The sequence below is a fragment of the Gallus gallus genome, chromosome 1 (genome assembly GCF_016699485.2).
Source record: "Gallus gallus isolate bGalGal1 chromosome 1, bGalGal1.mat.broiler.GRCg7b, whole genome shotgun sequence".
In the NCBI taxonomy this organism is placed as follows: domain Eukaryota; kingdom Metazoa; phylum Chordata; class Aves; order Galliformes; family Phasianidae; genus Gallus; species Gallus gallus.
Genome location: NC_052532.1, coordinates 132,738,786 through 132,764,773, shown reverse-complemented (window position 1 = coordinate 132,764,773; position 25,988 = coordinate 132,738,786). Strand labels below are relative to the sequence as shown.

The 25,988-nt window shown below is 45.2% G+C and overlaps 2 protein-coding genes across 6 annotated transcripts in view; one reads left to right on the top strand and one right to left on the bottom strand.

The window, feature by feature from the left end:
* Positions 1 to 14,104, bottom strand: part of LOC107051965 (proline-rich protein 36-like) — a 55,818-nt gene extending 41,714 nt beyond the window's left edge. Inside the window, exons 1-2 of one of the 3 annotated variants that reach the window (XM_046901164.1) lie at positions 11,874 to 14,104; positions 10,695 to 11,773 (exon numbers count right to left, since the gene is read on the bottom strand). In XM_046901164.1, coding sequence (XP_046757120.1) covers positions 10,695 to 11,201 — 507 coding nt within the window. In that variant the 5' untranslated portion in view covers positions 11,202 to 11,773; positions 11,874 to 14,104. Of the gene's footprint in view, positions 1 to 568; positions 9,656 to 10,694; positions 11,774 to 11,873 lie in introns of those variants that run through there. The other 2 variants (XR_005843646.2, XR_003073301.3) reach the window with 2 other exon arrangements.
* Positions 14,105 to 14,348: 244 nt separating this feature from the next.
* Positions 14,349 to 25,988, top strand: part of REV1 (REV1, DNA directed polymerase) — a 53,452-nt gene continuing 41,812 nt past the window's right edge. For 2 of the 3 annotated variants that reach the window (XM_040699117.2, XM_015277717.4), the window contains exon 1: positions 14,349 to 14,539. The gene's annotated coding sequence lies outside the window, so the exon portion shown is untranslated. Of the gene's footprint in view, positions 14,540 to 16,284; positions 25,854 to 25,988 lie in introns of those variants that run through there. The other variant, XM_046940951.1, reaches the window with a different exon arrangement.

Genomic DNA, 25,988 nt, shown 5'->3' with positions numbered 1-25,988 from the left:
GAGACATATCGCCAGCCCTCTCACTGCTACTCTGCTTCTCTAAAGGTAACAAAAACAAGCTTTTGCAGCTCTGGTCAATTAAGGGTTTAGGCCTTAAAAGTTACCTAAACTTCAAAGATGTTACAAAAGCTTCAAAAAGGTTCAGATGGAGCAGAAATAATTTGTTCTTGCTTCATCAGAACATATTTATTGTCTAGGATGGAATTAAAGTGCCAAGGCTAAGATCCTGTCAACTAGCTTGAGCTTTTATTTTCTAATCAAAATGAAATACAGTAGACTTCACTGCGTATCGAGTTAAAACACAGCAAGAGTGGAGAATTTAAGTTTAAATTTAACAAGGTGTACACAAAAACTGTACTTTGTCTTGTCCTGCTGCTTTAGGTCACCGTTTCATCAAATTCCCCATCCTCATCCAGACAAAGCCACAAGAAGAGGATGAAGCTGTATTGTCGGTTTCCAGACCTAAGAAAGAGGTATGATAACCATCTCACAAAGCCTCTATCAAAGCAAAAATAGGGGCCTTGAGAAGATGGAAGGCAGTTGGAACCCTGAAAGCAACTTGAAATTCACTTTTGATTATACCTTTTCTCAGTGAGCGTGTTCTGAGAATTCTACACTAAAGAAAGAGAAGTGACCCAACTGGTTTTGCTTCTACTGCTCAGCCATTCTCTTCTTTTTTCCATTTGCCTTACAAGTACCAATTTAAATCATGTGTCAGTCACAGTCACCACATAATGAAGAGATGACATTCAGATTACATTGCCTTTATTAAAGTAAAAAAGAGGTTCCACTCACCACTCTCTTCCTCATCTTAAACAATGTTGGGAATTGTTCACCATCCCCTTTGCTCTCCCCAAAATTAAGTGGCCAGGTGCCTCCCAACATCTCTTCTGCACCTTTCTGAGTAAGGCAGCAGAAACAAATGCTTCGTGGATTTCAGCCCAACACATGACAACCTCAGTGCTAATTCCTCTCAGTGGCACTTTCCCAGGTGAAATTCTTCAGGTACCACCTGATCTTCACTCGGTCCACTTCTAATTCACTCCCATCTTCCTACCTTCAATAATTTATTCGTTTCCAGTACTATATACTGATATGAAAGAAACCCTGTTTTATCCAGAACAGCACTGCGGTATGAAATAGCCTCAAAAAACAGGAAACACTCAGAAGTAAATTCCCTTTTCAGCCTCAAGAATGTTTTGGGTTTTAGCTCAGGGAGGTGATAGTTTGCCAACAGGGTTCCTATACAAAAAAAAAAAAAAAAAAAAAACCCACAGTCTACAAGACTACAACAACAGCACATGAGAAACATCTTCAGCTCCAAAACTGTGAAAAAGCTTCCTGCACTGTCCTAATGGGATGGGGAGTCACCTATGTGACTGAAGTGCACTTGCGTGCCTGGTTCCCAGCTGCCCTGGAGGTCACTGTCTAATCTCACATGAATTATTTTTTACTTTCCAAGGAGTTTTCTACATAAGAGAGGAAGCACACCTCCTACTAAACATCATGAGAGCTCCACCCTCTGCACATCTTCACATCTGGGCACTTCTAATGGACGTACTGTGCAATTCCAGATTACCCTGCATCGTTGCTCTTTGCTGTATCTTGGAGGTACTACCAGAAAGCTAGACTTAAGGATGGTCTGAATGACTACAAAGTAGTAGTAAGTAACCTTACAGATCAGCACAGAAAAGCTCCCATCATAAAGTCTGCACGGGCAGTGTCGGAAAAGCACATGAGAACTACAAAAACATGAAAGGGAAGTCATGAATAGTTTAAGAAGGGCATAAAAGCAGGCAGATAGCAAAAAGAAGCATTAAAAAGGCCTTTTTAAAATGAGGGTAAGGCCTTTCTTCTTGATGTGATAAGAAAAAAGGAATAAGGAAGGTGAGATAAGGTCAGGTTGCTGGATAATGCAGACTGCCTGGGTAGCAAAATATCTGCCAGATGAAGTGAGACAGCATGACTGTTAGAGATGCCAGAGAGGAGGTGGTTACAGAAGTTAATGTCTGAAGTGAAGAGCTCAGCACCAACTGCCTAAACAACCATAGAGACAGCTCAGGAAAGACATCTACTCAGGGTACAGCTGCAATCCAAACAGCCAACAAAATGTTCAGCTACTCAGTGAATGAGACAGTGAATAAAGCAGACAATATTCTCCCTCTGTACCAATCAGTGCTGCATTCTCATCTGTCCTTATCCCTTCCAAGCTCTAAAAGACCCTGCAGGAACAAGTAGAGGTCGGAGAGTAAGAGTGAGAGTAAGAAGGCAGGGGGTGGAGGCAGAGGCAGGGCCATGGCAGGAGACTGAAAAGACTGAGGTTTGTTTATCTCTGAAAGAAGATGCGTAAGAGACATAGTAAGATAAATTACCAAATACACCACGAGAAGATGTATCAGATACTTCTCTTTATCTTGCCGTATAATACAAGAATAAAGAAATGTTCAATGAAATGAAGACCTCATGCATTCAAAGGTGATCAAAGGAAAATCTCTTCCACATAACGTATAATTGGACAGTGGAAGATATCACCACAGGAAAGCATCAAGGTCAAGAATTTTGTAGGATTCAAAGAAAGACTGGATGGCTATATGGATCACAAGAACATTCAGTCAGAACAATTACGCTAAACTTGGAAGTATAAAGGCAGGGCTTTGGAATTTAAGCCAGTATCTGACTATGGGAGAAGAAAAATGAAGTTTCTAGAGGGGTAGATTATCCCACATGTGTCTCTGAGGTTGATACAAGCAGTTGTTGCTGGTCCTTTCAAGGCCAGATCATCGGTCTACACAATTTCTATTTTCCCACCTCTGCATCAACTTCAGAGGCACTGGAAAGCTTTGCCTAGCTGCAACAACATCAGCAGATTCAGACCTGTGTTTTTCCACTAGCGATACGGCACCATCTGTAGTAAATCCGCACAAGGCATTTTCAGCACAAAACCATTTTCTTTATAACAGTAGAGTGGAACTAAGACTGGGGAGCCACAACCATGCAGATGTGGAGTGTGAGTATTCGATACCTTCCTCACTGCACAACAGAGTCAAGCTCAATCTTGCCTGCTCCTGTCTTGCTTTCCCTTTTATAGAGCTGCCAGCATCAACAAGGGCAAAGCTTAATCATGATCTAAGCTTAAGCCATAGAAAACAGCTCTCTTTTAGGAGGCTTGCCTTCTATTTCCTGGTGATATATTGCTAAAAACCAACCTTTTTTAAACATAGGTGGATATAACTCCAGTTCAGCCTCTCATGTTCCTGTGGCCCATTCCTGCTGGCACTCAAGGCCAGGTTGGATGGGGCCCTTGGCAGCCTGAGCTGGGGGGGGGCAGCCCTGCCCATGGCAGAGGGTTGGAGCTAGGTGGGTATTGAGGTCCTTCCAACCCAAAACATTCTGTGATTCTATGCTCTCTCAAGCAGCAACCCAACAACAATTCTTTGTCTCAACTAAACCTGAAACTTGCTTATTTGTACACAGTATGATCCCACGCTGTTCTTTCTTCTTCTTTGCCCCAGTGCACATTTGTTATGACTTGTGTGCAAAGGATGCACATTTTATTGGTAGACAAGGTACAGTTTAAGAACCTATACATGCAGAAAGCAAATAAAAACAAACCCTGAACCATTTTTTCCAGGCCTTTCCTGCCCTTCTGCTTGTTCCACGTGATAGTCTCATGTACTGTAACAGTGCACCACTCACTGGCCCAAGCGCTCCTGAAGCTGAACTGACCCTCAGCTAACACAGTGCAGTCAGAAGGAAATGGTCTCTTCTTTTTGTGCAGCAGTTTGTGAAGTTTCTGCTCTGTGCTCAGCACCACTTCCTTAATTTTCATAATCTCATAGCACTCTAAATGTTGTCTGGTAACACTACTGATTGTTACTATAATTTTAAAATCCCTTTAAGGACTCTTTGACCCCTTAAAATGAGCCTCTTAACTTTGCCTCAGAACTGAGATCACTGAAACCATTAGAGTTTAGTTGCTTTATAATACACCTTTCTCCAAACATAACCTTCCTGAGACAGTGACCCATGCTCCACGCAGTATTCTAGCGAGGCCTAATAACCATCTTCCAGAGGACTGTATTGCCTCTTTCCTGGTGCATTATAGCTCATTGTTCCATCAGTTTAGTGTCTTGTTTGCCTTTTTTATTGCAGCTGTGCACTGAAGTGACGGTTTCTATGATTTTTTTCCACGGTTACCCCTTTTTCTCTCTGATCAGCGTGCTGAATATAACACCCCTTCCTTACATTTGCTCTTTGTTCCCAGACTAATTACTTTTCATTTTCTATACTAAGCAGCATTTGCCATCTGCTGGCTCATCAACTAAATGATCCAAATCCCCTTTGAATCCGCTCGCGTTGTTCTTTATCGCTTCTGTGTGCTTCCAGTCTCACTGTCCAACCAGTGGAGATTTCAGCGTTCAGCAGCTGAGGCACAGGAGCAGAGGCATGCGAATCCGCAGGATCTTCTCACACCTTGGGCAGAGCATCCCTCCTGGATTTGCGGCTTGCTGCATTCAGACGGAAAGGATGGGTTGGCCTTGGCAAAAATGAGGCTCACATATGCTTCAGGAGGTTTGAGATAAAGCGTGGCTTCGAGCCCAGGTGCTGCGCTGAGGGATGGCACAAGGCAGTGTGTTACACCACAGATCCCAAGGGCTGTGGATGGGCTGCTGAGCCCCGCTGGTGTGCCCACACCAACACGCTTGTGCTCTGCTCCCCACCTCACTGTCTCACCACCCACATTGGAAGGAGAGGAACACACTGTGTCTTCTTCCTGCAACCTGTGCTATTTCTGCGTGTGTGTTCACACACGTGCAAGTGGGGAAAAGGAAGAAGGAAAGAAATGGGAGCAAAAGCAGACTTCACCTCAGGAAATCAGTACCTCTGGAGCCATGGGCAAAACAATACGTTTCCTCTCACCTCAAGAGGGCAATTTCCAGTATTCCAGCACTAAGAAATTGTTCTGAATCCCTTTATGCAGTGCTCCACGCATGGAAGAAGCAGGGGTCAGCTGGGGACACACACTGCCTTCCCAGCTCTGAGCACCAGTTGTGGCTGAGTAGTGTGGGATAAGTGCGGATGCTCTTAAAGCAGGGTTTATGGGCAAGCCTTATGCTGTGCTGATGTGTGTGCCACATGGCATTCTCTTGGAAACTCTTTTCTGTCTTAGTAACAGCCAGCCAGGCTTGCTTGTCTATTGCCTTCACATCATTTTGTTTGTTGATTCAGGAAAAAAAATTGCCTGAGATTACCCAGACTGAGCAATCTTTTAGATGATCTTTTCTGGGCTTTCTCTCAAAGCATGTCTGTACTTGAGGCATTATCAGTTGCCTATCCAAGATTCACTCAGGTAAGAGAAGAACTGGACAACCTTTACACAGTGATTTAAATTAGGAGCACAAAACACGAATAAATCTTTAATAAATTACAAATATCAGAGAGGATAACTTGTGCTGTGCCTTTCCTTGGCCAGAAAGTAGCAAACCCAGCCTAACTAACTTGACCTTGGTTATAATAATGATTGGAGATACTGCATTTTATCCCATGCTTTCCACACACTTAAAATCAGCTGAGATTCCAGGTGCTCAGCATTTCTGAAAAACAATTTTTACCTTTATTTGAGCACAGATAATCAGCATTCACTCCACACTACTCACACTCTCTTTCCTGCTAGGACAGAGTGGTAGGAAAGAAGAGCTTTGCTAATTCATGGTAGCATTCTGATCCATTATTAATACATAAGTCAGAGGAGTACACTGCAGGTATGGGTGGAAAGACTTTTCATAATCCTTCTCTTGGTCTTATGTCTCCAAGAAGAGAATGAAGCTCCCAGACATATGAAATTTAGCTTCATGTCTGAAGAATTTGCATCCCAGGAAAAAAGAAGAGAGAGAGAGAAAGAGAGAGAGAGAGAGGGGAAAGTGATAACCAAAATTCAGCCTTTTTTAACAATAAAAATTCTGCAATCTGGTCTAGACCTGTTCTTATACATCATAGCAGTTGATTTGTGCAGCATGCAGCCTCATTAAACCGCCTGGAATTCATGAGCACTATTTGAGCATGCACCTGTGATCTTATTTGATTCACCGGAACCTTTGAAAACCTCCTCTATTATGACATTCAGACACAGCCTGGCACTTCTATTTTGCTTTCCCTTCTGCTAAATTTGTATCCAGAGAAAGTAAGAAATTTCACAAAAAGGGAAGGACTCCAATGTGCCCCCAGTGCAAGTACCACTTTCCCTATTTATCTCATCATCTGAAGCAACTAAAATTCTCCAAGAGTACTGTGAGGCCCCTGCCTACATGCAAAACAAAACAAACAAGAAAAATAAATGTACTGATCAATCCCTTCCTCCAGCTCACAAGCATTCTCCGGATTTCCCACCTCTAGCCTTTGCACAAGATTTTTCTTTTCTTGTAGTAGTAACCATTAGGTCAGTTGTTCACGCCATTTTATTCTGCTGACGCACTGTCCTCTTTGCCCACGTTAACATCCACTTACCGCTTGTTTATCCTTTCCTGAAGCGTTGCGGTAATTCTCTCTCTCCCTGGGACTCCACACTGGGCTGAGAGCCAGAGTAAGGTAGAACAACGCAAGGTGCTGCCTTCTCAGGAGCTGGCAGTGTTTCCCAGTAGACCAACAAACTCGAGGATAAAGTGGCCCCTTTACTGCACCTTTGATGCACTGGGATTTGTAGGATTTACAGAAGCATCCAGAGCTGGGTTTGAAGACATTGTCTTACCAGGTTTTTCTCATTTCAGAATCATTAATTTCTCCTACCACACGTTTCCCAGGCAGCCATTACATACAATACTCAGATTAGGAGCAAAGATTTGCCTTATCCAGTTGCTTCTTTTCTCTGTATTCCTTTCTTTTCCCACAGCTTCTGCTAATAAGATGGAGACAGGCTCTGATCCTGTAATCAGTCCATAATATGACCCCACATAAGAAAACTGATACATGGCAGAAAGCTGAAATGAATAAGAAACCAACTCTTGTGAGTAAGATTAATTTTAGTTAATATTAAACATTCCAGAGTATAGACCTTTACATATGAGCAAGTCACCCTAGGGTCCCTTTATACTCAGTGGAGATGGGTACATTCAAGGCTAGCTCAGCTGAAGGTATCTAAATTAGGAGAAATCAATTCAGTCCTTTATTTCTGGTTCCAATCGCATTGTCTGTGTCAGCATTCACTGAATTCACTGCATTCCCTTCACTGATGTCAATGGCACTTTTCAAAATGCACAATCCTGACGTACCACCAGGCATATCATGCAAAAATATTCCAGAATACATTCCCGTTTCCCACCTATTTCAGAATCCATCCTGACTGTTAATTAGAATTTGCAAGAGAATCTCCACAACTTGATTTTTTTTTGGATATGGCACTCACTGAGAGAACAAAGGTATCCACTAATTTCCATCACTGACAAACGGAGCTTTTCTGTGGCTTTATAGAGGCTACAGAATAAAGCCTTGCTATCTGTGCAGAGAAAAGAGAGTATGTAAGCCTGTTCAAATGCTCTCAACAGCACCCTGATCACCATGAAAAAAAGCAAACCATACACAACCTTGGCAGCTCTAAAAGGAAGTAAAATTTATGGATTTCCTTATAACTGAGATGTCAACTCTGGGGAGAAGGAGGAAATTGAGCCCAAGTATAAAAAGAAACAAGAAGAGAATTGGGGGTGATTGACCTGGTAGCAGAATCATTCTTTCCCTACCTTAACACAAATGAGTTTAAAGCAGAAAACCATCATTTCAGGGTAATGAACCCTCCTCATATCTAACCTGTGAACAACCCAGCAAGGTCTGCCAAGTGCACCATGAACTCTGCCTTCTTGGTCACTGCAAAGAGAGATCCATCCACCTTTCTGGATATGGAGACACCGAGGAGTTAGGCGAGAGACACAACTTTAGGCTTCCTTATATTACTGTGATCCAAAATGCCCACCCAGTATCTGGTTTTTCTTTCTTCTCCATTGTTGCCTAACAGAATTTGTTATTTCAAACAGGCCATCACGTGTTGTAGGAAGCACCTGCTTTTGGCAAGATTCCAGAAGAGGGCTGGTATCCAACAAAGCTCCATGTTTAGTTGGGAAGGATGAAGAGAAGCATATAGCAACTGAAATCAAGGACTCCATCTCATCTTATTTGAAGTAGAGATGCAGAACTTAAAACTGATAAGGAAATACTAACCTAGAGAGACCATGAAAAAAAACATCAACAGCATAAAGGCATCCACATATATATATATATATACACACATATAAGTGGTATATTATTATCTAACAATATCTTTGAGTACTGAGTCACTGTTTCAGATTCATAGAAAACTAAGCTGCAGGTGGCAATCCACTCATGTGTATTTTCTTTTCACAAAATCCACTTTGCACTGAGGGAATTGCTGAAATGGAGATGCCAGAACACTATCGGGATGATGCAGAAATCTTTGCAGATGTGCAATTTTCATCTAAAATAAGTTCTACTACTGCAGTGTCCTAGAGTACTTCAGAACAAAATTAGCCGAAATGTATTTTTATGTAGTCTTCCCTGTTTCTAGAGCAGATGCATCCCTGCTGTATGAGTGGAGGAGGACACAACCACTTAGCTGCAACCACATGACTGGCACCAGTTCAGCATTGCACAAGCCAGTGGTAATGAGCAAGGGGAAGAGGGTATTGAGAGATCTTTAGACTTCTGAATAAATCCACACTTTGTGGATCTGATGTACTGGTCCACTCTGGCCACTTTAGCACCACGTCAGAATGATCAGTAGGGACCACTCTAGATGAGGGGATTCCACCCTCAGCAAGTTTGCTGATTATACAAAGGTGGGAGGAATGGCTGACACACCAGAGGGCTGTGCTGCCCTTCAACAAAACCTGATCAGACTGCTGAGGTTCAACAAGTGCAAGTGTAGTGCCCTGCACCTGGGGAGGAATAACCATGTGCACCAGTACAGGTTAGGGGCTGACCTGCTGGAGAGGAGCTCTGAGGAGAACTTAATGGTCCTGGTGGATAACAGGTTGGCCATGAGCCAGCAGTGCGCCTGGGTGGCCAAGCAGGGCAATGGTATCCTGGAGTGCATTGAAAAGAGTGTGGCCAGCAGGTCAAGGGAGGTGATCTTCCCCCTCAATTCTGCTCTGGTGAGGCCACATCCAGAGTACTATGTCCAGTTCTGAGCTCCTCGGTTCAAAAAAGACAGGGAACTTCTAGAGAGAGTCCAGCGGAAGGCCACAGAGATGATGAGGGTCCTGGAGCATCTCCTTTATGAGAGAAGGCTGTTCAGCATGGAGAAGAGAAGGCTGAGAAGAAATCCCATCGCTGTTCATAAATATCTGAAGTGTGGGAGTCAAGTCCATGGGGTCAGGCTCCTTTCAATGACATGCAGCAACAGAACAACAGAGTAACAGGCACAAACTAGAACACAGTAATTTCCATCTGAACATAAGGAAGAACCTCTTTACTGTGAGAGTGACGGAGCACTGGAACAGGCTGCCCAGAGAGGCTGCTGAGTCTCCTCTGGAGATATTCAAGACCTGACTGGACGCCTACCTGTGTGATCTGCTGTAGGGTACCTGCTTTAGCAGGGGTTTGGACTTGATCATCTCCAGAGGTCTCCTCCAACCCATGCAATTCTGTAACGCTAAATTGGAAAAATAAAGCCATCAGAATAGGCTCATGTGCCAACATTTTTGTTCTTGTTAGTTGGGCAAGATGAGGACACAGGAGAAATACCCGTTGGTGACATCTTTCCCTTCAACCGCTGGTTTTGTGGACAGCAGTAGTAACCTAAGAGCCATGCTGCCCCGTCGTTAACAAAATCATAGAATATCCTAAGTTGGAATAGACTCCTAAGGATCATCATGTCCAACTCCTGACTCCATACAGAACCACCCAAAAACCAGACCGTATGTCTGAGAGCACCATCCAGACACTTCTTGAACTCTGGCGTGCTCAGTGCCATGACCACTGCCCTGTTAATCTCCAGAGCTCTTTGCTCTGGTTCTTTCCAACAGCCTTTCCAGGTTTGTTTTTCCCTAACTGTTTTGCTTCCCCCCACTTTTCAGCAAAATCTTTGTCACTGTTGTGTGAGTGCCCTGTGTCCCAAACCCCACAGCCATTTCCCCTGATGCAGGCCCACGTGCAGACTGCTGCTCTCTCCGCAAGTTTTGATCTTATGGGATGTTAGCCTTTCAGAACCGGTCTTAGTAACATGCTCCAAAAACAGTAACAAAACCAGCTTGTTTGCTACTGTAGGTTATCCTGCAGATGTTTCTTCTTTTCTTTTCTGTGATGTTTTAAAACCATGCAGGAGAGACAGGGATTTCCATCCCTGGCTAGAAACCTTTCCTAGCTTCTTTCACTCTTGAAAGGGCAAGGGGAGCTCTGCTGAGCAGAGCTGATTAATGACGATTGCAACAAAACATATCTTCCTGCTAAAAATATCCGACTGCATTGTGCTTTAGGAGCGATATGCCTTACGTAACATATTAATGCCGCAACCAAACGCTGCGGATCAGATTTTACAACAGCACTTTGCACCGATTACCGTGAAACAATAGGGAAACGGCTGCAATAACCCTGCAGCTTTTACAAGTCAATATTTAGGCCATCACTACGGCAGGGTGCGTTACTACAGCACTGCGGGAGTTGTGAAACGTGCCTCCGTCATTCATAATTACCTCGACGGTAGGAAACCGCTGCCGAGCTCTTCCTCTAACCATCCGTGAAGCGGGACCGGGGGCTTTCGGCAGCGCTGCCGGCGGGACCCGCGGAAGGACGGGGCGCGCTGCAGCCCCGGCGCGGCTCCACACGGTGTCAGCAGCGGGCAGCGCGCCGCCGGGCCGCCCCACCTCGCCCGGCCCTGCGGAGCCGCGGCCTCGTCCCGGGGCGGTGCCGCCGCCGGGGCTGCGCCCGCCCCGCGGGCCCGGCCTGGGGGCGCGGCCCGCAATGCAGCACGGCCTGGCCTCGCTGTGACCGGGTTGCTGGAGGCTGTGGCTCGCTCCGCAGTGCTCCCGCCTCCCCGTTAGGTGTTGCTGCGTCAGGCCGCCTCGCACGGCGCTGGGTGTCGTGGCGGGGAGAGCCAGGTGCGTCCCTCCGGCTGCGTGCAGCTGTGCGACAGCGCTTCTGCAAGCGGGAGTGGGGGGTGCGCTGTGTCCCTCAGACCTCTGGATCGCGTGGCTCCGCATGTTGGCGTTAAAAGGGAAAGAGAGGCCAGGTGACGGTCAGAGGTGAACTCAGCGTCCTCCCCGTTCTCATCTCTTCAGTTGCTGCTGAAAACTGAACCTGAGTTGAGGCGTCTCTCCCCTTCCAACTTCAGCCATCCTGCCATGGAAAATCAGGGAGCAGCGTTTGGTTATCAGCTTCACGCCGCTTAGCCTCTGTCTCTCAGGGCAGTGGGCCGCCTTTGTACTGGATGACCAACCTGGCTCTAGCAGAGTCAAGCAAGTGGAAGTTGGAGTTCCTGTTGGCCCTTTTATTTATATGTATGATGGCTGCTCAAAACCAGTCAAGTAGCTCTGGGAAATGCATGAGAGCAGAAGGAACACGCAGAAGTATCAAGACAAGGACAGGCCTTCAGCCGGTGCTTTACAGCCTCCCCTGACAAGCGGAGGCCCTGAGTTCTCTGTATTTATGACAACAGCCTTCAGAGGCCGCAGCACCCGCAGTCACTGCTGGTCGTGCCTCCCTTGTTAGGCCACAAAGTAGCACGACACAGAGCCTCCTGTATTTCACCTGAAATTCCTTCGTGGTGAAGTGACTGAAATTACATCAGAGTTACTTTTTTTGGTACCGTGGCACAGATTTTGACTCAGAAAGCGAGATTGATATGTAAAAGCTGCTTACCAGTAAGGCTTTACCTCGTTGAGATGCTCCAACTGGGAGCACAGTCCCACTGAGCAGAGGCCTACACATGCACTGCCTCTCTCCCCAAACCCAGATATGATTCCAAACTTGGTGAAGGCAACAAGAATTATTTCACTGAAGTGAGCACACCGTGAGCCAGGCTGCACTTGTAAACATTTACACAATGAATAAGCATATGACCCCATTCCAAATCTGGCTACCATAACTTCATGTGTGTGTGTGTCAGTTTAGGAGCCTGCTGGTGCAGATGCATTGCACAGCGAGGACTTCCTCAGACACAGAAGAAAATCACTACCATTAACATTCATCCCTTTACCTAAACTTTCATACTTTTATCTTCTTAATTCCTTTCTCTTCTTGTTTTAACTAATCATATGCATCTTTCTCGAAAGTACTGTGTGGTCCCTTCAGTCTTTTTCACTGCTAACTCCCATCCCAGCTTTACTTTACACAACAAAATTGTTGTCCCCACATGCCTCTCTAAATAATTGTTGGTTCCTCTTATAATTTGCTTATATGCCAGCTTCTATTTAAAAATAAAGTATAATCATTGACTAACCATTTTAAAGCTGTTCTTACTAGCCTAAATTAATCCCTGTTCTACTTGTCTTTCTGCCTTTCTGCTCCTCAACTGCCCCCTGGAGAAACAGCTCTGGAAGGAAAAAGTAATGCATGCAGCCAATCACACAGCACATGTAACAGTTTGCTCAGGACTGGGACGGGTTGGCGTTGATAGAGGCTTTTCTCGGCAAAGATGGAAAATGCTGGCCCACTGAAATGGATGCGTTTTAAATAATGTGTCCTTTCTGAGCAAAGTATCTTTCAAAAACATAGTTTTGGGTACATAATATAACTTCTGAGCAGAATTATAGAGAAAACGGCCAGCCAAAACACCTCCAGAACTTGAGAGGCTAAAGCTGGTCATAACTCCAGTTAGCACTTCTACCCGGCACATTTTGAATGTGAGTTTCATTGAAATTCTAAGTGAAAACCCAAATATTTTGGCTTTCGTTTTCATGAAAAAAGGTGGTTTTCTTAAAAAAAAAAAATATATATATAGGTAAAGTGAAGAATCCACATCCTGGCTAAAATACCTGATAGTCAACAGACTTCAGTAGACCTGAAGGTAGCTTTCCTTCATCCAACCTGGACACCTCGATCGGGATGAGGTACCTATGGGGAAAATGCAGTCATGAAGGTCTTGGATCCCTCACGCAGAGCAGAGCATGAAAATACTTTTTTTTCCACACCACAGGACAACTGTTTCTCTGTTCTGCCAATGCAGATGGAAGAAGGAAGGTTACAGGTAAGGACTTCTGTTACACAGAGAGACCTGTATGCCCTCATCCCTGAGGCTGAGTCCATGTTCCCACACCACAGTTATGCCTGCTTTCCTGTACAAGGTTCACCACATCCCCTGTGTCTTCCCCCATAACTGCCCTTTCCTTCCTCCCAGCTTCTCCTCAGCACACGTCACAGTATCTCCAGCACTCTCCCCTGAGGTGTAACGTGGGAAGAGCTTGGAGAAGGGCCCACCTGGCCTGACAGGAGCGGCACAAGTATATCCCAGCTAGTCATAGAAAGCTCAGCAAGGAAATCGCCTTGTTTTGGGGGTTATTTAGTCTGGAGGAGGCTCAGGGGAGACCTTATCGCTCTCTACGATGACCTGAAAGGAGGCTGTGGTGATGTGAGGGTCGGCTCCTTCTCCCAGGTAACAGCGATAGAATGAGAGGGAATGGCCTCAAGCTGTGCCACGGGAGGTTCAGGCTGGATATGAGGAAGAATTACTTTACAGAGAGGGTGGTGAAGGATTGGGATGGGCTGCCCAGGGAAGTGGTGGAATCCTGTCCTTGGAGCTATTTAAAAGGCGTGTAGCTGTGGTGCCTAGGGACATGGGGTAGTGGTAGACTTAGCAGTGCTGGGCTAACAGGTGAACTTGATGACCTTGGGGCCTCTCCGATCTAAGCCACGCTATGATTTCTGCCGCCAGGACGCAGCAGGAGCACACCGGCACCCCGATCTCCACCAGCGCCAGCAGAGGCCGGTTTGGCGGAACGCTGCCGGGCCGGCCCAACCCAACCCACGCCCCTCCCGCTGCGCCACAGCGCGGGGCTGCACCGCGGGCTGCCCTCCCGTCCTCTCCGCAGAGCGCCGCGAGGGGGCGCCACAACCCCGCGGCTCCCGCAGCCCGTCCGGGCGGAGGGAGGCGGAGGGAGGCGGAGAGGCGCGGGAGCGGCGCGCCCCGCCCCGCCGTCACGTGCTCGGCTGCCGGCGCTCCCGCGCCTTTCTCGGCGGTGGCGTAGCGCCGGGTGCCGGCCGGCAGGGGGCGCCTCGTCGGCGGGCTGGGCGGGGTGGGGGCGAGCCGGCCCGCCCGGCGCGCGCCGCTTGTTGACCGAGCGGCGGTTGGTGGCGCGAGACTCTCTCGTGACGCGCTCGCAGGAAGGGCGGGGGGAGGAGGGGCCGCTGCCGGGGACACCGAGAGGGGGAGGAGGGGGAAGGAAGGAAGGAAGGGAGAGCGGGGAGAGCGCGGCCAGGCTGAGCGAGGCGGGGAGGAGGCGGTTGCGTGCGCCCTGTGCCGGGGGGAGCCGCGATGTGAAGCCCCGGCGGGGCAAGCGGAGGCGGCGGCGCCCGGGAATGCTCGTCTGGGACGCGGCGGAAGGTGAGCGAGCGGCGGCGGCCGCCTCCCATTCCCCTCGCGGCGCGGCCCCATGGCCGCCCGGCGCTGCGTGCGGGCGGCCCGGCGCGGCGGGGCCCGCAGCCTCAGCCCCTCCCTGGGCCCGCGGCCTGGGCCCCGTCCCCGCTCCTCGGCGGCGGGAAGAGGAGGAGGAGGAAAGGGGGGGGGGTTATGTAACCGCCGGCGGGGGCCCGGCGCGCGCGGGGAGGCGGGCGTTGGGCGGGGGGAGGGGGCACGGAGCCCCCCGGGCGCGCGCGCGGGTTGCAAGTTGGGCCGGGGTGTGCCCGCTCCCGTGCGACGCCCCTTGCCCGCACCTGTGTGCGTGTGCCCTGTGTGCGTGTGCCCGGCCGCCACACGGGGCCCGGCCGCAGACACAACACGGGGCTGCGGGGACGCCGGCGGCGCCGAGCCGGCGCGGGGGTCATTGCGGGGAAATAGGTGGCGGCGGGGATGGGGGGGGGGAGCGGCCCGAGCTGTGGCGCAGCGCTGTGCTCCCGCACGCAGCGCTGCCTGCGGTTATCCGCCGCGTGGGCTGCGAGTTGTATTTGCTGAGCAATAGTGCCGGGCACGGGCTCGTGCCCACCGACTGCGAGGGCAGGCGCGAGCGATGCTGCCGCTTCCCCCTTCCCCGTGTCGTGCCGCCGTGTGTTGCTGGCTGGTTGGCGTCGGCTTGACCTGCGGTACTGAGCGGGCGGTCCCCCCCCCCCCCGTGGGAGATGCACCGTAACGACATGGAAAGCCTGGGAACGGACAGATAATATCGGCGGCACGTGATTGTTTTGGGTAGAAAATCCGCGTTGCGTGCTGCGATATTCCATTATTTCTGGTGCTTTCAAATCGATGTCGGCCTTCAAAATGTCAGGCCTGCAAATACGCAGCTTACATTAATGGGAGATTGCCGTCATGAAAAGAAGAGTTGATGCTGATTGTGCGGCGTGATTTAAAGTCCAGATCCAATCTCTGATTCGATGGCATGACCCAAAGGAGCAAAACGGGTGGATTGCAACTACACGAGCTGATTTCTTTTCTCATTTGCGTGCTGTTTTGCTCTGATAGCGTACTTTTAGCCTAATTGTCGTTAGCTGTAAGAGATTATGCTTAGATTTTATTTCTGGACTAGTTTGGTGTTATTAAGGTTTGTGACATTTAACACAGGAATCCAAATCTCTGACAGATTCTTTCTTTGCCGTCTTGCCTGAAGCCTGTGCTGCTCATCCCCGCCGTAATTGTCTTTCAGTCAATCCGGTTCTCCCACTGGACAGTGCACCAAATCCCTGTTAGTAAATAATCCCAAACTGTCAGACTGGAGGTCATTGGTAGGACAGGAGAGGCCCAGTGCAGACATCTGTCCTGTGACTTACCAGTGTTTGACTACTTGAAGATAGATTATTTTAAAACTAAAATGACAATAGCAAAAAAAAAAAAAAATCCAAACACCAAACGGTATTTCAAGCAGTAAACTCTGATTGTGCATATTTGTGTACGGACAGCGTAAGGATCTTCACACTAATTGGTACTGCAGAGGTGTCTCCAGGCCATCCCTCTGGGGAGCGTGTGTGCGCTCTCAGTGAGTCACAGCTTGGTGTGATGCAGTGTGGTGTTGCTGGCTGCTGAGCCTGATGAGCCTTTTCTCATCCCTTCCCTGGGATGTCTGCTCTAAAAAAGCCTCGTGAAAAATTTTCAGCCTTGCTGCCGTCCCTTTCAGCTACTGGAGAGATTAAAAGAGAAATCAGCAGAGTCAAATACAAAAACTGGCTTTGAGTACGCAGGCAAAATAATACGGTTACAAAGACTTTTTAATAAATCAGTTGTTTGGGACAAGTAGGGAAAGAATAACTTTCCTGACCCTACCCGCGTGCTTTCCCCATTTAATCTGTTAGCTATTGTTTATTTTATGAAGAATGATTTTTATATTAAACGTCTTTCCGTTTTAATTAAAGGTGTATATTATTATCTCTGAGATCTCTGTCAGCTCTTTGCAGTTTGTTTGCCTGGTATAGCTGTAACAAGGGAGCTAAATAACCAAATGTTGAAACCCTCCTCCAGGAATACGGTGTAGATTAATTTGATGATAGCGGCATGTGTTTACCTGAGCGTAGCAAAATTAAGAAGAATTGGAAGCAAATAGAAACGAGAGTGGCCATGTAGTTATAAAGAATGTTGAAAGTAAGAAGCAAATCTAAGTGGATGCAGAAGAGCGCGAGGAACAGGTGATGAATTCTCAAGCGTGGTTCATGTGGTATAATTGTGGAAATGGCTTTTTTTTTAAGAGATAAATTTTGGTAATGCTTCTCTCTGAGAGCAGCCTTCTGCTTTGTTGTGGGAACCAGACAACCGTTTAATTGGGGAGACAGATATTCTTAGGGAGAAGGACTTCTCTTGTCTGTGGTCCCCGTGCCTCTATTTCTTGCGGAGTAACTGGTGCTCATGAGATAGAAATGAGAATTAGGAAACCCTTCTTCATTCTTCGTCTTCAGCGGAGCTGAGATGAGTACGCAGAACAGCTTTCAATTCTGAGCAGTGATGATAACTTCCCTTTCTCTTGCCTGTCTTGTCCAAACTGAAACTGTTGTAGTTAAGAAATCTGTGACCATCAAATTCATCTAAGAGAGATTTGTCATTTGGTGTACTCATGGAATTGATTGCTTTGTCTTTCATGTTCTTTGCAGCAACTGCTGAAGCAGACCCTGCCTCCTGAATTTCAGTATTAGCTCTCGGGAAACATAAAATACTATTACTTTTTTTCTTTTTTTTTTTTTCCCTAATTCATTTCCTATCTTTAAGCTTCTTTAAGTTGGGTTAGTGGTTGGCGTTCCTCCTATTTAATGGTGCCGAACTTCATGGTATAAAAATTAGTTGCTAGCATAAACAAAGTTCAGACATATTGTGGGTAACTCTTTTGCATTTGTTTAACTTTCTATTTCTACCAAATTCCAACATAAGGAAATTAACTCTTGTTACCTCCTTATTTGGTTTGCCTGAACTCGTGACGACCTTTTCAGTTTCTTGGTTTATAAAAGAAAGGAGCCCTGAGAAGCAGATAATTTAGCTCAGGGTAAGATGCCACTCAGGTACTGTGCAGAGCTGTTCCCATACATGCAGGTGGACTGGTTTGATTGCCAAAACCTGAAGGCAGTGCTGATGCTGTGCAGAGTAGGGCTGAAATCTGCTCTAAGAGTTCTCTTTACTTAGAGACCGGCAATCTTCTGGCAGGGTGAGACATTCAGTAGGTTTTGGCAGAGGGCTGGGACTGTTGCTAACATCTCTGGTCAGTGAATCTTCAAAGTAAAATAAGTTCTGTCTGCTGTGTTCATGACTTCATCCCTCTGAGGTGATTCTGATCAGCTGTTAGGCCAGGGCATGATGAGTAAGCATCTCGGACAAATGGTTGTTCTCCACTGAGATCGGTTTGGAAACCTAAGAGCTGTTGATATTTAAAGGAACTCACAAAAGAGGTGATAATTCTTACAGGTAGGAAAGCCCACACCCCTGTGTCACGATGAGTGCAATTAAACCGGGCAGAGTAAATGTATTTTACAGCTTCGTGTTTTTTAATGCAACTCTTAATTCTGCTAAAGAAATGAGGTAGTGGTTTGTAGTAAAAGGATACGGTGCTGGCTTCTGAGTCTGCCTTTTGTCTTAAGGAAACGTGAGATCACTGGGGAACAGGGGAAAAGGGCTTTTCAGTCTCTATTTCCTAGATTTCTGAAATTGCATTTTTTTGCAAGCTGTTAAAGCAATCCTTTGATAGAACAGTCAGAGGGATTGGGAGGTAAAGAATTTTCACTCTTAATTTCTTGTTGATAGAGATCTTCAAGTAGTGTGTTGCCTCTCCAGAATAATTCCTGTAGTTTCTGTGTTGATTTTTAACCTGCTACGTTCTACAGACCTCATGTTTGCCTGAGGAAGGCCATATTTGCTCTGTGGCCTTTTTGTATTGATATGTCTCTACTAAGTAGAGTGGTAATGTTGTTTCAATGTCAGCTGTACTGAAGATACATCTTATAGCCACTTTGGGCCAAGAATGCAGTTCAGATTTGAGTTTTATGCAGGGATCTGATGAATTAGAGCCTTTTTGTTTTCTCCAGTGAACTTCAAACTGTGTTTTTTCAAGGAAACACTGAATATCTCTTTCAGCTGAATCTAAGAGGAAGCTTGAGAATATGTTGGATCAGGTGAAAAGTTTGCCTTAGCCTGTACTGTCTCTAGAAGTTGCAAATAGTGGATACCAAGGTAAGACTAAAGAGACAACCATACTGAGACACTTCCTCTTTGTTCTCTAAGCTCCTGTAGTTTGTTATCTTAAAAAAAAAAATGGTATAGATTCACAGAATCATAAAATCCTGAGAGTTGGAAGAGGCCTTTAAAAGACACCTAGTCCAACTCCCCTGCTGTAAACAGGGACACCACAGCTAGATCAGGTTGCCTAGGGCCTGATCCAGCCTCGCCTTGAAGGTCTCCGGGGACAGGGCATCAACCACATCCCTGGGCGACCTGTGCCAGTGCCTCATCACCATCACTGTAAAAGACTTTTTCCTTGTGTCTAAGCTAAATCTACCTTCTTTGAGCTTAAAGCCATTTCCCCTTGTTCTATCACCACAGGCCCTGCTACAGATTGTCTCCTTCCTGTAGCTCCTCTTTGTTTATGTATATTTTTTTATATTTTAAATAAAGCTTTAGTAGCTTTTTATTCCTATAATTTGTTCAACCCATATACATCCTTGGTGTCCTATGTCAGAGAATGTGCAAGTAAACAAGGCAGTAGATTAAAAAACATTTCCATTTTGTTTTGATCTTTCCGCTTACAAGTTTCATCTAATTCCCGCTAGTTGTGTTGGTCTGAGTGGATAATAAAAGTAATGTCTATGGACTAAGGCATGACCTAGAAACTTCAAACTTGGAGGAAGTGTAGAAGACACATCTTATGAAGATTGTACTTCACAAAGATTTTGCTGCTTTGAGAGTTTCAGAGGCAGATCCAGTAAAAAAAAAAAATAGGAATTGGACTACGCAGTATCAATTGGAATTAAGAAATGCCATATGAAAAGCACCACAAACAGAAAATCAACCTATTTAATCACTGACTCTGTAATAATCAATACTTTTGCTAGCAAGGTTGCTTCATTTCCTGGAGTTTGGTACTTTTAGGACTTGGGAGTCCAGGTAGACGAGAAGCTGGACATGAGCCAGCAGTGTGCGCTTGCATCTTGAAAGGCCAACTATATCCTGGGCTGCATTAAAAGAGGAGTGGCCAGCAGGAAGAGGGAGGTGATTGTCCCCCTCTACTCGGCTCTTGTGAGGCCGCATCTGGAGTATTGCGTCCAGGCCTGGGGATCCCAGTACAGGAAGGACATGGAGCTCTTGGAGCGGGTCCAGAGGAGGGCCACTACGATGATCAGAGGGCTGGAGCACCTCTCCTATGAGGAAAAGTTGAGGGAAATGGGCTTGTTTAGCTTGGAGAAGAGAAGGCTCTGGGGAGACCTCATTGTGGCCTTCCAATACTTGAAGGGATCATATAAGTAGGAGGGGAAACAGCTGTTTACAGGAATGTATAGTGATAGGACAAGGGGGTATGGTTTTAAACTAAGACAAGGGAGGTTTAAGTTAAATCTTAGGAGGAAGTTTTTCACACAGAGGGTGGTGACGCCCTGGAACAGGTTGCCCAAGGAGGTTGTGGATGCCCCATCCCTGGAGGCATTCAAGGCCAGGCTGGATGTGGCTCTGGGCAGCCTGGTCTGGTGGTTGGTGACCCTGCACATAGCAGGGGGTTGAAACTCGATGATCATGGTGGTCCTTTTCAACCCAGGCCATTCTACGATTTAAACATTCAGTGGCACCCATATGTGTGTAGAGAGATGGTTCTTCTTAGTATTTGACGTCACCTACCACTTGAGCCTGACAAAGTGGATGTCTTATCTCTCTTTCCCGAAGAGCCTGGCCTGCTCAGCATCTGCTCAGTGTACACTGATAACACCGAGTTCAGCAAAAAGCACAACTGCCCTGGGCGTTTCTACTAGAAAATAATTTGTGGAGAAGAAATGGAGCTTTCTCATTACCTTAGTTAGAGCGTTGGTCCAGAGTGCAGATTTGTTTTTATGCTACTACTATTGCTGTAGTGGTTAATTGGGATGCTGGATAAATCAAGAGATCAGCAAAAATACAAGTTTCATGTGCCTTTGTGCACTCACACCTGCGCACACAGAAAAATACATCTACATCTATGTATGTATATCCAAGCAAATACATAAAATCAATCAAAACCTGTATCTCTTTCAACATGATTTCACCTGTGTGCCCAAGGGACCTGGGAAACATGTCAGAAGTTTTCTCCAGAGCAGTTCCTCTGAATTCATTGTTAAAAATCTCAGAGCATCTACAGGTTCCTTATTTTGGTCACCTCTTAAAATTTCTACCTGTGTTTTAGTCTATTCAAGAACACTTGTACCTCCACTTACCTATTTTCCTGCCATGTTAAATTTTTCTTCAGCTTTCCAGACACTCCATCTAGTTGTGCTTCGGAAGCCTTTAATCATTCAGTAGCAGTAACTCATTACTCGGGATACGGGATCTTTGTTTGCATGTGCTGCTTGCTTGCTGCTTTACCTGCACTTCAGGTACAGTGTAGGCTTCATGGGTAAGACACAAGTTGTGGGACTGGATGTTGTTAGGCTGAAGTGTGCCCAGATTTTCATTTCCTAAGCAAGTTTTATTGATTTATTCAGGTAAAAAAAACCAACCAGCTCACCCTTTCTTCTCAAAGAAAAGAATAGCATAGTTCTCTATTCTTAAATACCATGAGCAGCTAAACGTACACAGGCTTGGAGGAAGAATACCCAACTTACATATTCATCTCACTTATTCTTTTAGATACTGAAGTCCAAGAGAGAAAGGAAATTACCCTTTGGTTTGATTTACTGTCTGTTCAGTGTATTGCTATTGAGAGTCCTAATTCCAAGTGGTTTCTTGTCCTGATTTGACTTAATGATTTTGTTCTGGAATCTAGGCACTTAGAAGCCAGCATAAAGATTGTGAGTGTGCTCTGTCCTCTTGGGGACGTTCCTATGCCCCAAAAGAGTATGAGTACGTAAAAGAATGAAGCTGGTTGCTGACATCTGAAATTTGCCAGTGTATTGCAGCAATAAGAGTATTTGAACTAAGCAGTAACTTGAGCTATGTGGTTAAATGTATCATTGACAATTTATGAGAAGGAGCCACTTGTTACTGAGGAAGTCTAGGGGTTGGGTGGGGGAAATATTATCAAACAATGCAGAAATGTAATGGAAGCCAGTCTTCTATGAGCAGAAAGAAAATTCAACCAAGTTAAACCTCTACTTGTGACAAGCTCTAAATGGACTGTAGCTGCTACTGAGTGTTATTTCTAGAGGGGAATGAAACATTGACAGTTGGTCTCAAATTGATTCTGGCTTGCTATTTTTCAGAGAACTAACCATCTCAAATGCCATGTATAAAAGCAAAAAGACTGTCTTGTTGAAAACAGATTGCTCAAAGCTAGTGCAGACTGTGCAGTGATGTACTGTCTTACACTAGGACAGCAAGTCCTCTGCTGTGTTCTGTACCCTGTGTTCGTGTACCCTTAAGTTGTGACAGTTTAACAAAAAAAAGGCATCTGTCCCAGACTCCAAGTCATTGGGGAAAAGGTGCTAACATTTTTGTTCTCTTCAGCTCTTTGTGTCAATGGTTAAGTGCTGAACAACTGCTGCAGGGAGTTGTGACGATGAGCCAACAAAATAAGTGCATCTTTCTTAGTGCGTGTATTGCAGGTGTGTAGTACTTGACGTGAAAGTAAACTGATCTGAAATAAAGACCATTTTTGCAGAAATTATCATTTTGGAAACTGAAATAATTTATTTAGCAAAGAAGTCCTGCGTCATTTTCTGGGAGAGTGCTAGCACTGAACGTCAGACTACCTTTTTTTTTTTTTTTTTTGCTGTCAGACTCAAATGAAAGAATGCAGGGAATGCAGGGAACACAGTTTTAGAATAGTCATCTTCAACTTCATAGGGAGTTGATTCTGAAGAACTGGTTTTCCATTCATTATGTGGGTTGTATGGCATGCCACCTTTCTAGGCAATGCCGTGGGTACTCATCTCTTTGAAAAATACTGTTTCTAAATTTCTCATTCCCACCAGCAGTTTTGTGTCTGTTACTTGACTGAATGCGGTTGTTTGCTAACGTGCACTCCTCAGGTTACTTACAGGAGAAGGGAGTGGTGTTGGGTGGTTTTGGAGACACATTTTTTACTTTTTTTAATGTCTTCTGGTCGGTTTCATTTCTGTTGCTTTAAAATACCATCAGAGGTTGAATTGAGGAACAGTCCTTGCTAGTGAACACAGTAATACCGGTGCGTATAGTTGGAAGTGATTATAATATGGGCACATGGGAATTAAGATGGGAATCAGACTTAGCTTCTGTGCTGTTTGATTGTAAGTCTTGTGGAGGACTTTGTTGTGAAGAAAACAGGATAGTCTGCCCTCATTCACCTGGGGAGGATGTAAGGATGGCTAGTTAGTAAACAGTAGCTAGCTCCCTGTAAATCTGTATCCCCATTTACAGCACGGTTGGTTGATGATAGCAGTGATTTAAAAGTTATTTTCCAGAAATGGGTGAAGTAGTCTTCAAGTTGTATCAGCAGTGAATGGACCGGTCCTACTCACTCCTTTTTCTGGCTTGTCTGCTTTGGCTTTGTGCAATCCTGTTGAGGCTCAGTTCTGAACACTGAACAGGTGAGAAACTATGGTGATTTTTTTTTCTGACTTAGCAAGCTGAATTGGCATATAGCAGCAGTCATAAGGGTCGTGTGAATGCAGAGTTAGAGTAGAAGTTGGGAATAAGGGGTAAAGCCTGTTAGGCTATCAGAGGTTGAAGAGCAGCTTCATTCCTTTTGGTGGCTTGCAGACATCAAGTTGACTCATCCGTCTTGTGAAACTTCACCCTGAGTGTTTATTTCCCATTTAGAATAAAATTCAGTTGCTTTGCAACATCCTATTTAGTTCAACATGGAACAGTATTGTTAACTCAAGTGCCTCAAATGATAGGTCTCTTTAAAAAAAAAAAAAAAAAAGGCAACTTGAACTATCTTTATTTTGAAATTCCTTTACTGGTTTCTGAGATTTTTAGTACATAGTAAAAAAAAAAAAAAAAAAAAAAAAAAAAAACATAGATTTAGACTGTTGCAGCAGCTCTTTTCCAGAAGACTCAGCCAAGAATAGGTCTCTCATGTGCTGAGAAATGTGTAAACATGTAAGACAGTTCTTTCCTCAACAAGCTTGCAGCCTAGTGCCAGGCAGTGTGGTAAGTTTGATGTGGGAGCTGGAACCTCCATGCATGAAACTCAAACAGGCCACAAAGTACCCATTTGATGGAAACAACCTTTAAGTCTGCTGAGCTGGGATGGATTCAATCTGTGGTGCAGGCAGAAGACTGATATTCATTAGCAATGGCCTGAGATAGCTGTCCTTCTGGTAGCATTAGAGTTGCACCTTCAAAAATACTGTTTGAGGTGTTGAAATGAATTAATTAAATCAGCTTATTTTGCATAGTGTTGATAGTGTTCCTTCTGGTCAGAAAAACAATGTCTGTTACTGTGTGTTATGCTTCCATTCAACTTTCAGTACTTAGAGATGGGGTTGCCTGGATTAGAAGCTGTGCTTTGCACTTAGACACAGATCTGGCAGGGTTGACTGTTGAGTCACGGTGCGGCCTCTAGTTGTCTTTACAGATAGTTTATGTGCTTTCACATACTGCAGAGTGTCAATTCTGCCACACTGGAGTTGATCACTTTAAGAGGCAATAGAAATGTCTCTGCATAATGGAAAGGGGAATGCTGAAGAGTATGACAGTGCCGACTCAAATTTAGGCAGGACTGGTACTGACCTGGAATTAAAAAGTATATGGGAGTCTATATTCACTTCTTATAGAGCCACTGAAGACGATATTCTGTGCTCTTATGCATTTTCCCCATAATACCTGTGGTTTTGGTCTGGGCTTGTCTGTCATCTGAACTATCACAGATAATTGAAAGCCAGCTTACAACCACATCGTCCTGATCTTAAAGTATTTTAAAGAAATAACTTTCCTGAATCAGATACTGTATGTGTATGATATTGACTATGTCTGAGCTACTAGTCGTGTACAAAGCATCAGAAGTCATAGAGGTGGTCTTCTAGCTTCAGTTTTGAAAAACATCTCCCAGTAGAAATTTGAACTGTAGTTAAAGAATCCTACTTTGCTAAACACTGAGATTTATACTGTGTATGCTCTTGAAAGTCTCAGGGCCAAAATGTGGTAATTATGAGGACAGGAGTTCTTAATTTGACTATTTCATATATATGTGTGTGTGTGTTTATTTTTATTTTTTTTTACCATGAAAGCTTCTTCCTCTTGCACAGAAAGACTTGGATTCTGTTCTTAGGAATTACTGCTTCAATCATTACAGACTTCTGTGCAGTTACAGAGTTTGCTGGGGATTTGTTTGTGTTCACAGGTCCAGAGCATAAGCATTTCAGTTTTATTTAAAAAGTGTTTTTCTATGCAGAGGGTCATTTTATAGATTGTCTTTGCTCTGGAGATGCCCTGAAAATGATTTATTATGGTGGTTCACTTTACCAAGTCCCCTCTATTGATTCTCCACACCACCACTTTGAGGGTTCTTTACAGAGCATTTCTCTTACTCATCCCTTTGTTTTGATTCCTGTAGAGAGAGCTTCATATCGTATTTTCAGTTCTTGTTTTGTGAAGCAGTGAACGTACTTCAAATCTTGTTTAACTTTTTTCTCTGATTTAATGTGTCTTTTGCAAGATGTTTTTTACATTCATTTGTTCCTTAGGCTTCAGGAAAGCAGCTCTGGAGGTTATCTTCACTTTCAAAGAAAAATTTGCACTGTAAGCCCAAGGCTTTAGCAGGATCATTGAAGCCCAGGTTGGAAGAGACCTTGAAAGAACATCAGGTGCAGCCTTTCAGGGGAAAAAGGAACCTGGCTGAGACTGTCTGGCACCCTGCCCGGTCACAGGCCGAAAACCTCCAGTGGTGGGGACTGCACAACATCACTGGGGAGGCTGTTTGAGTGACCAGTTATTCCCACTGGAAAAAAAAAAAAAAGTCTTATATCAAGACAAAACCAGTCCTGAAACAGCTTGTACCTGTTGTCTCTTGTCTTATCCGTGTGGCTCCTTGTGAAAACAGAGTAGTGGAGATTCTCCGTAATCCAGAAACCTTGGTTTATCACTCAGTTTGTGAAACTACATAGGGAGAAATTAAGTAATCCCCAACTTTTAGGAGGTAAGCCAGAGACATTTAGTAATCATTGGAATACCACGTTTCTAACTTGTTTGTTTAGAATTGAAGAGACTGGGCCAAAAATCATCATCTGCCAAGGAGATTGTAAATCATTGTCAGATGTTGGAAGTAGGCGCT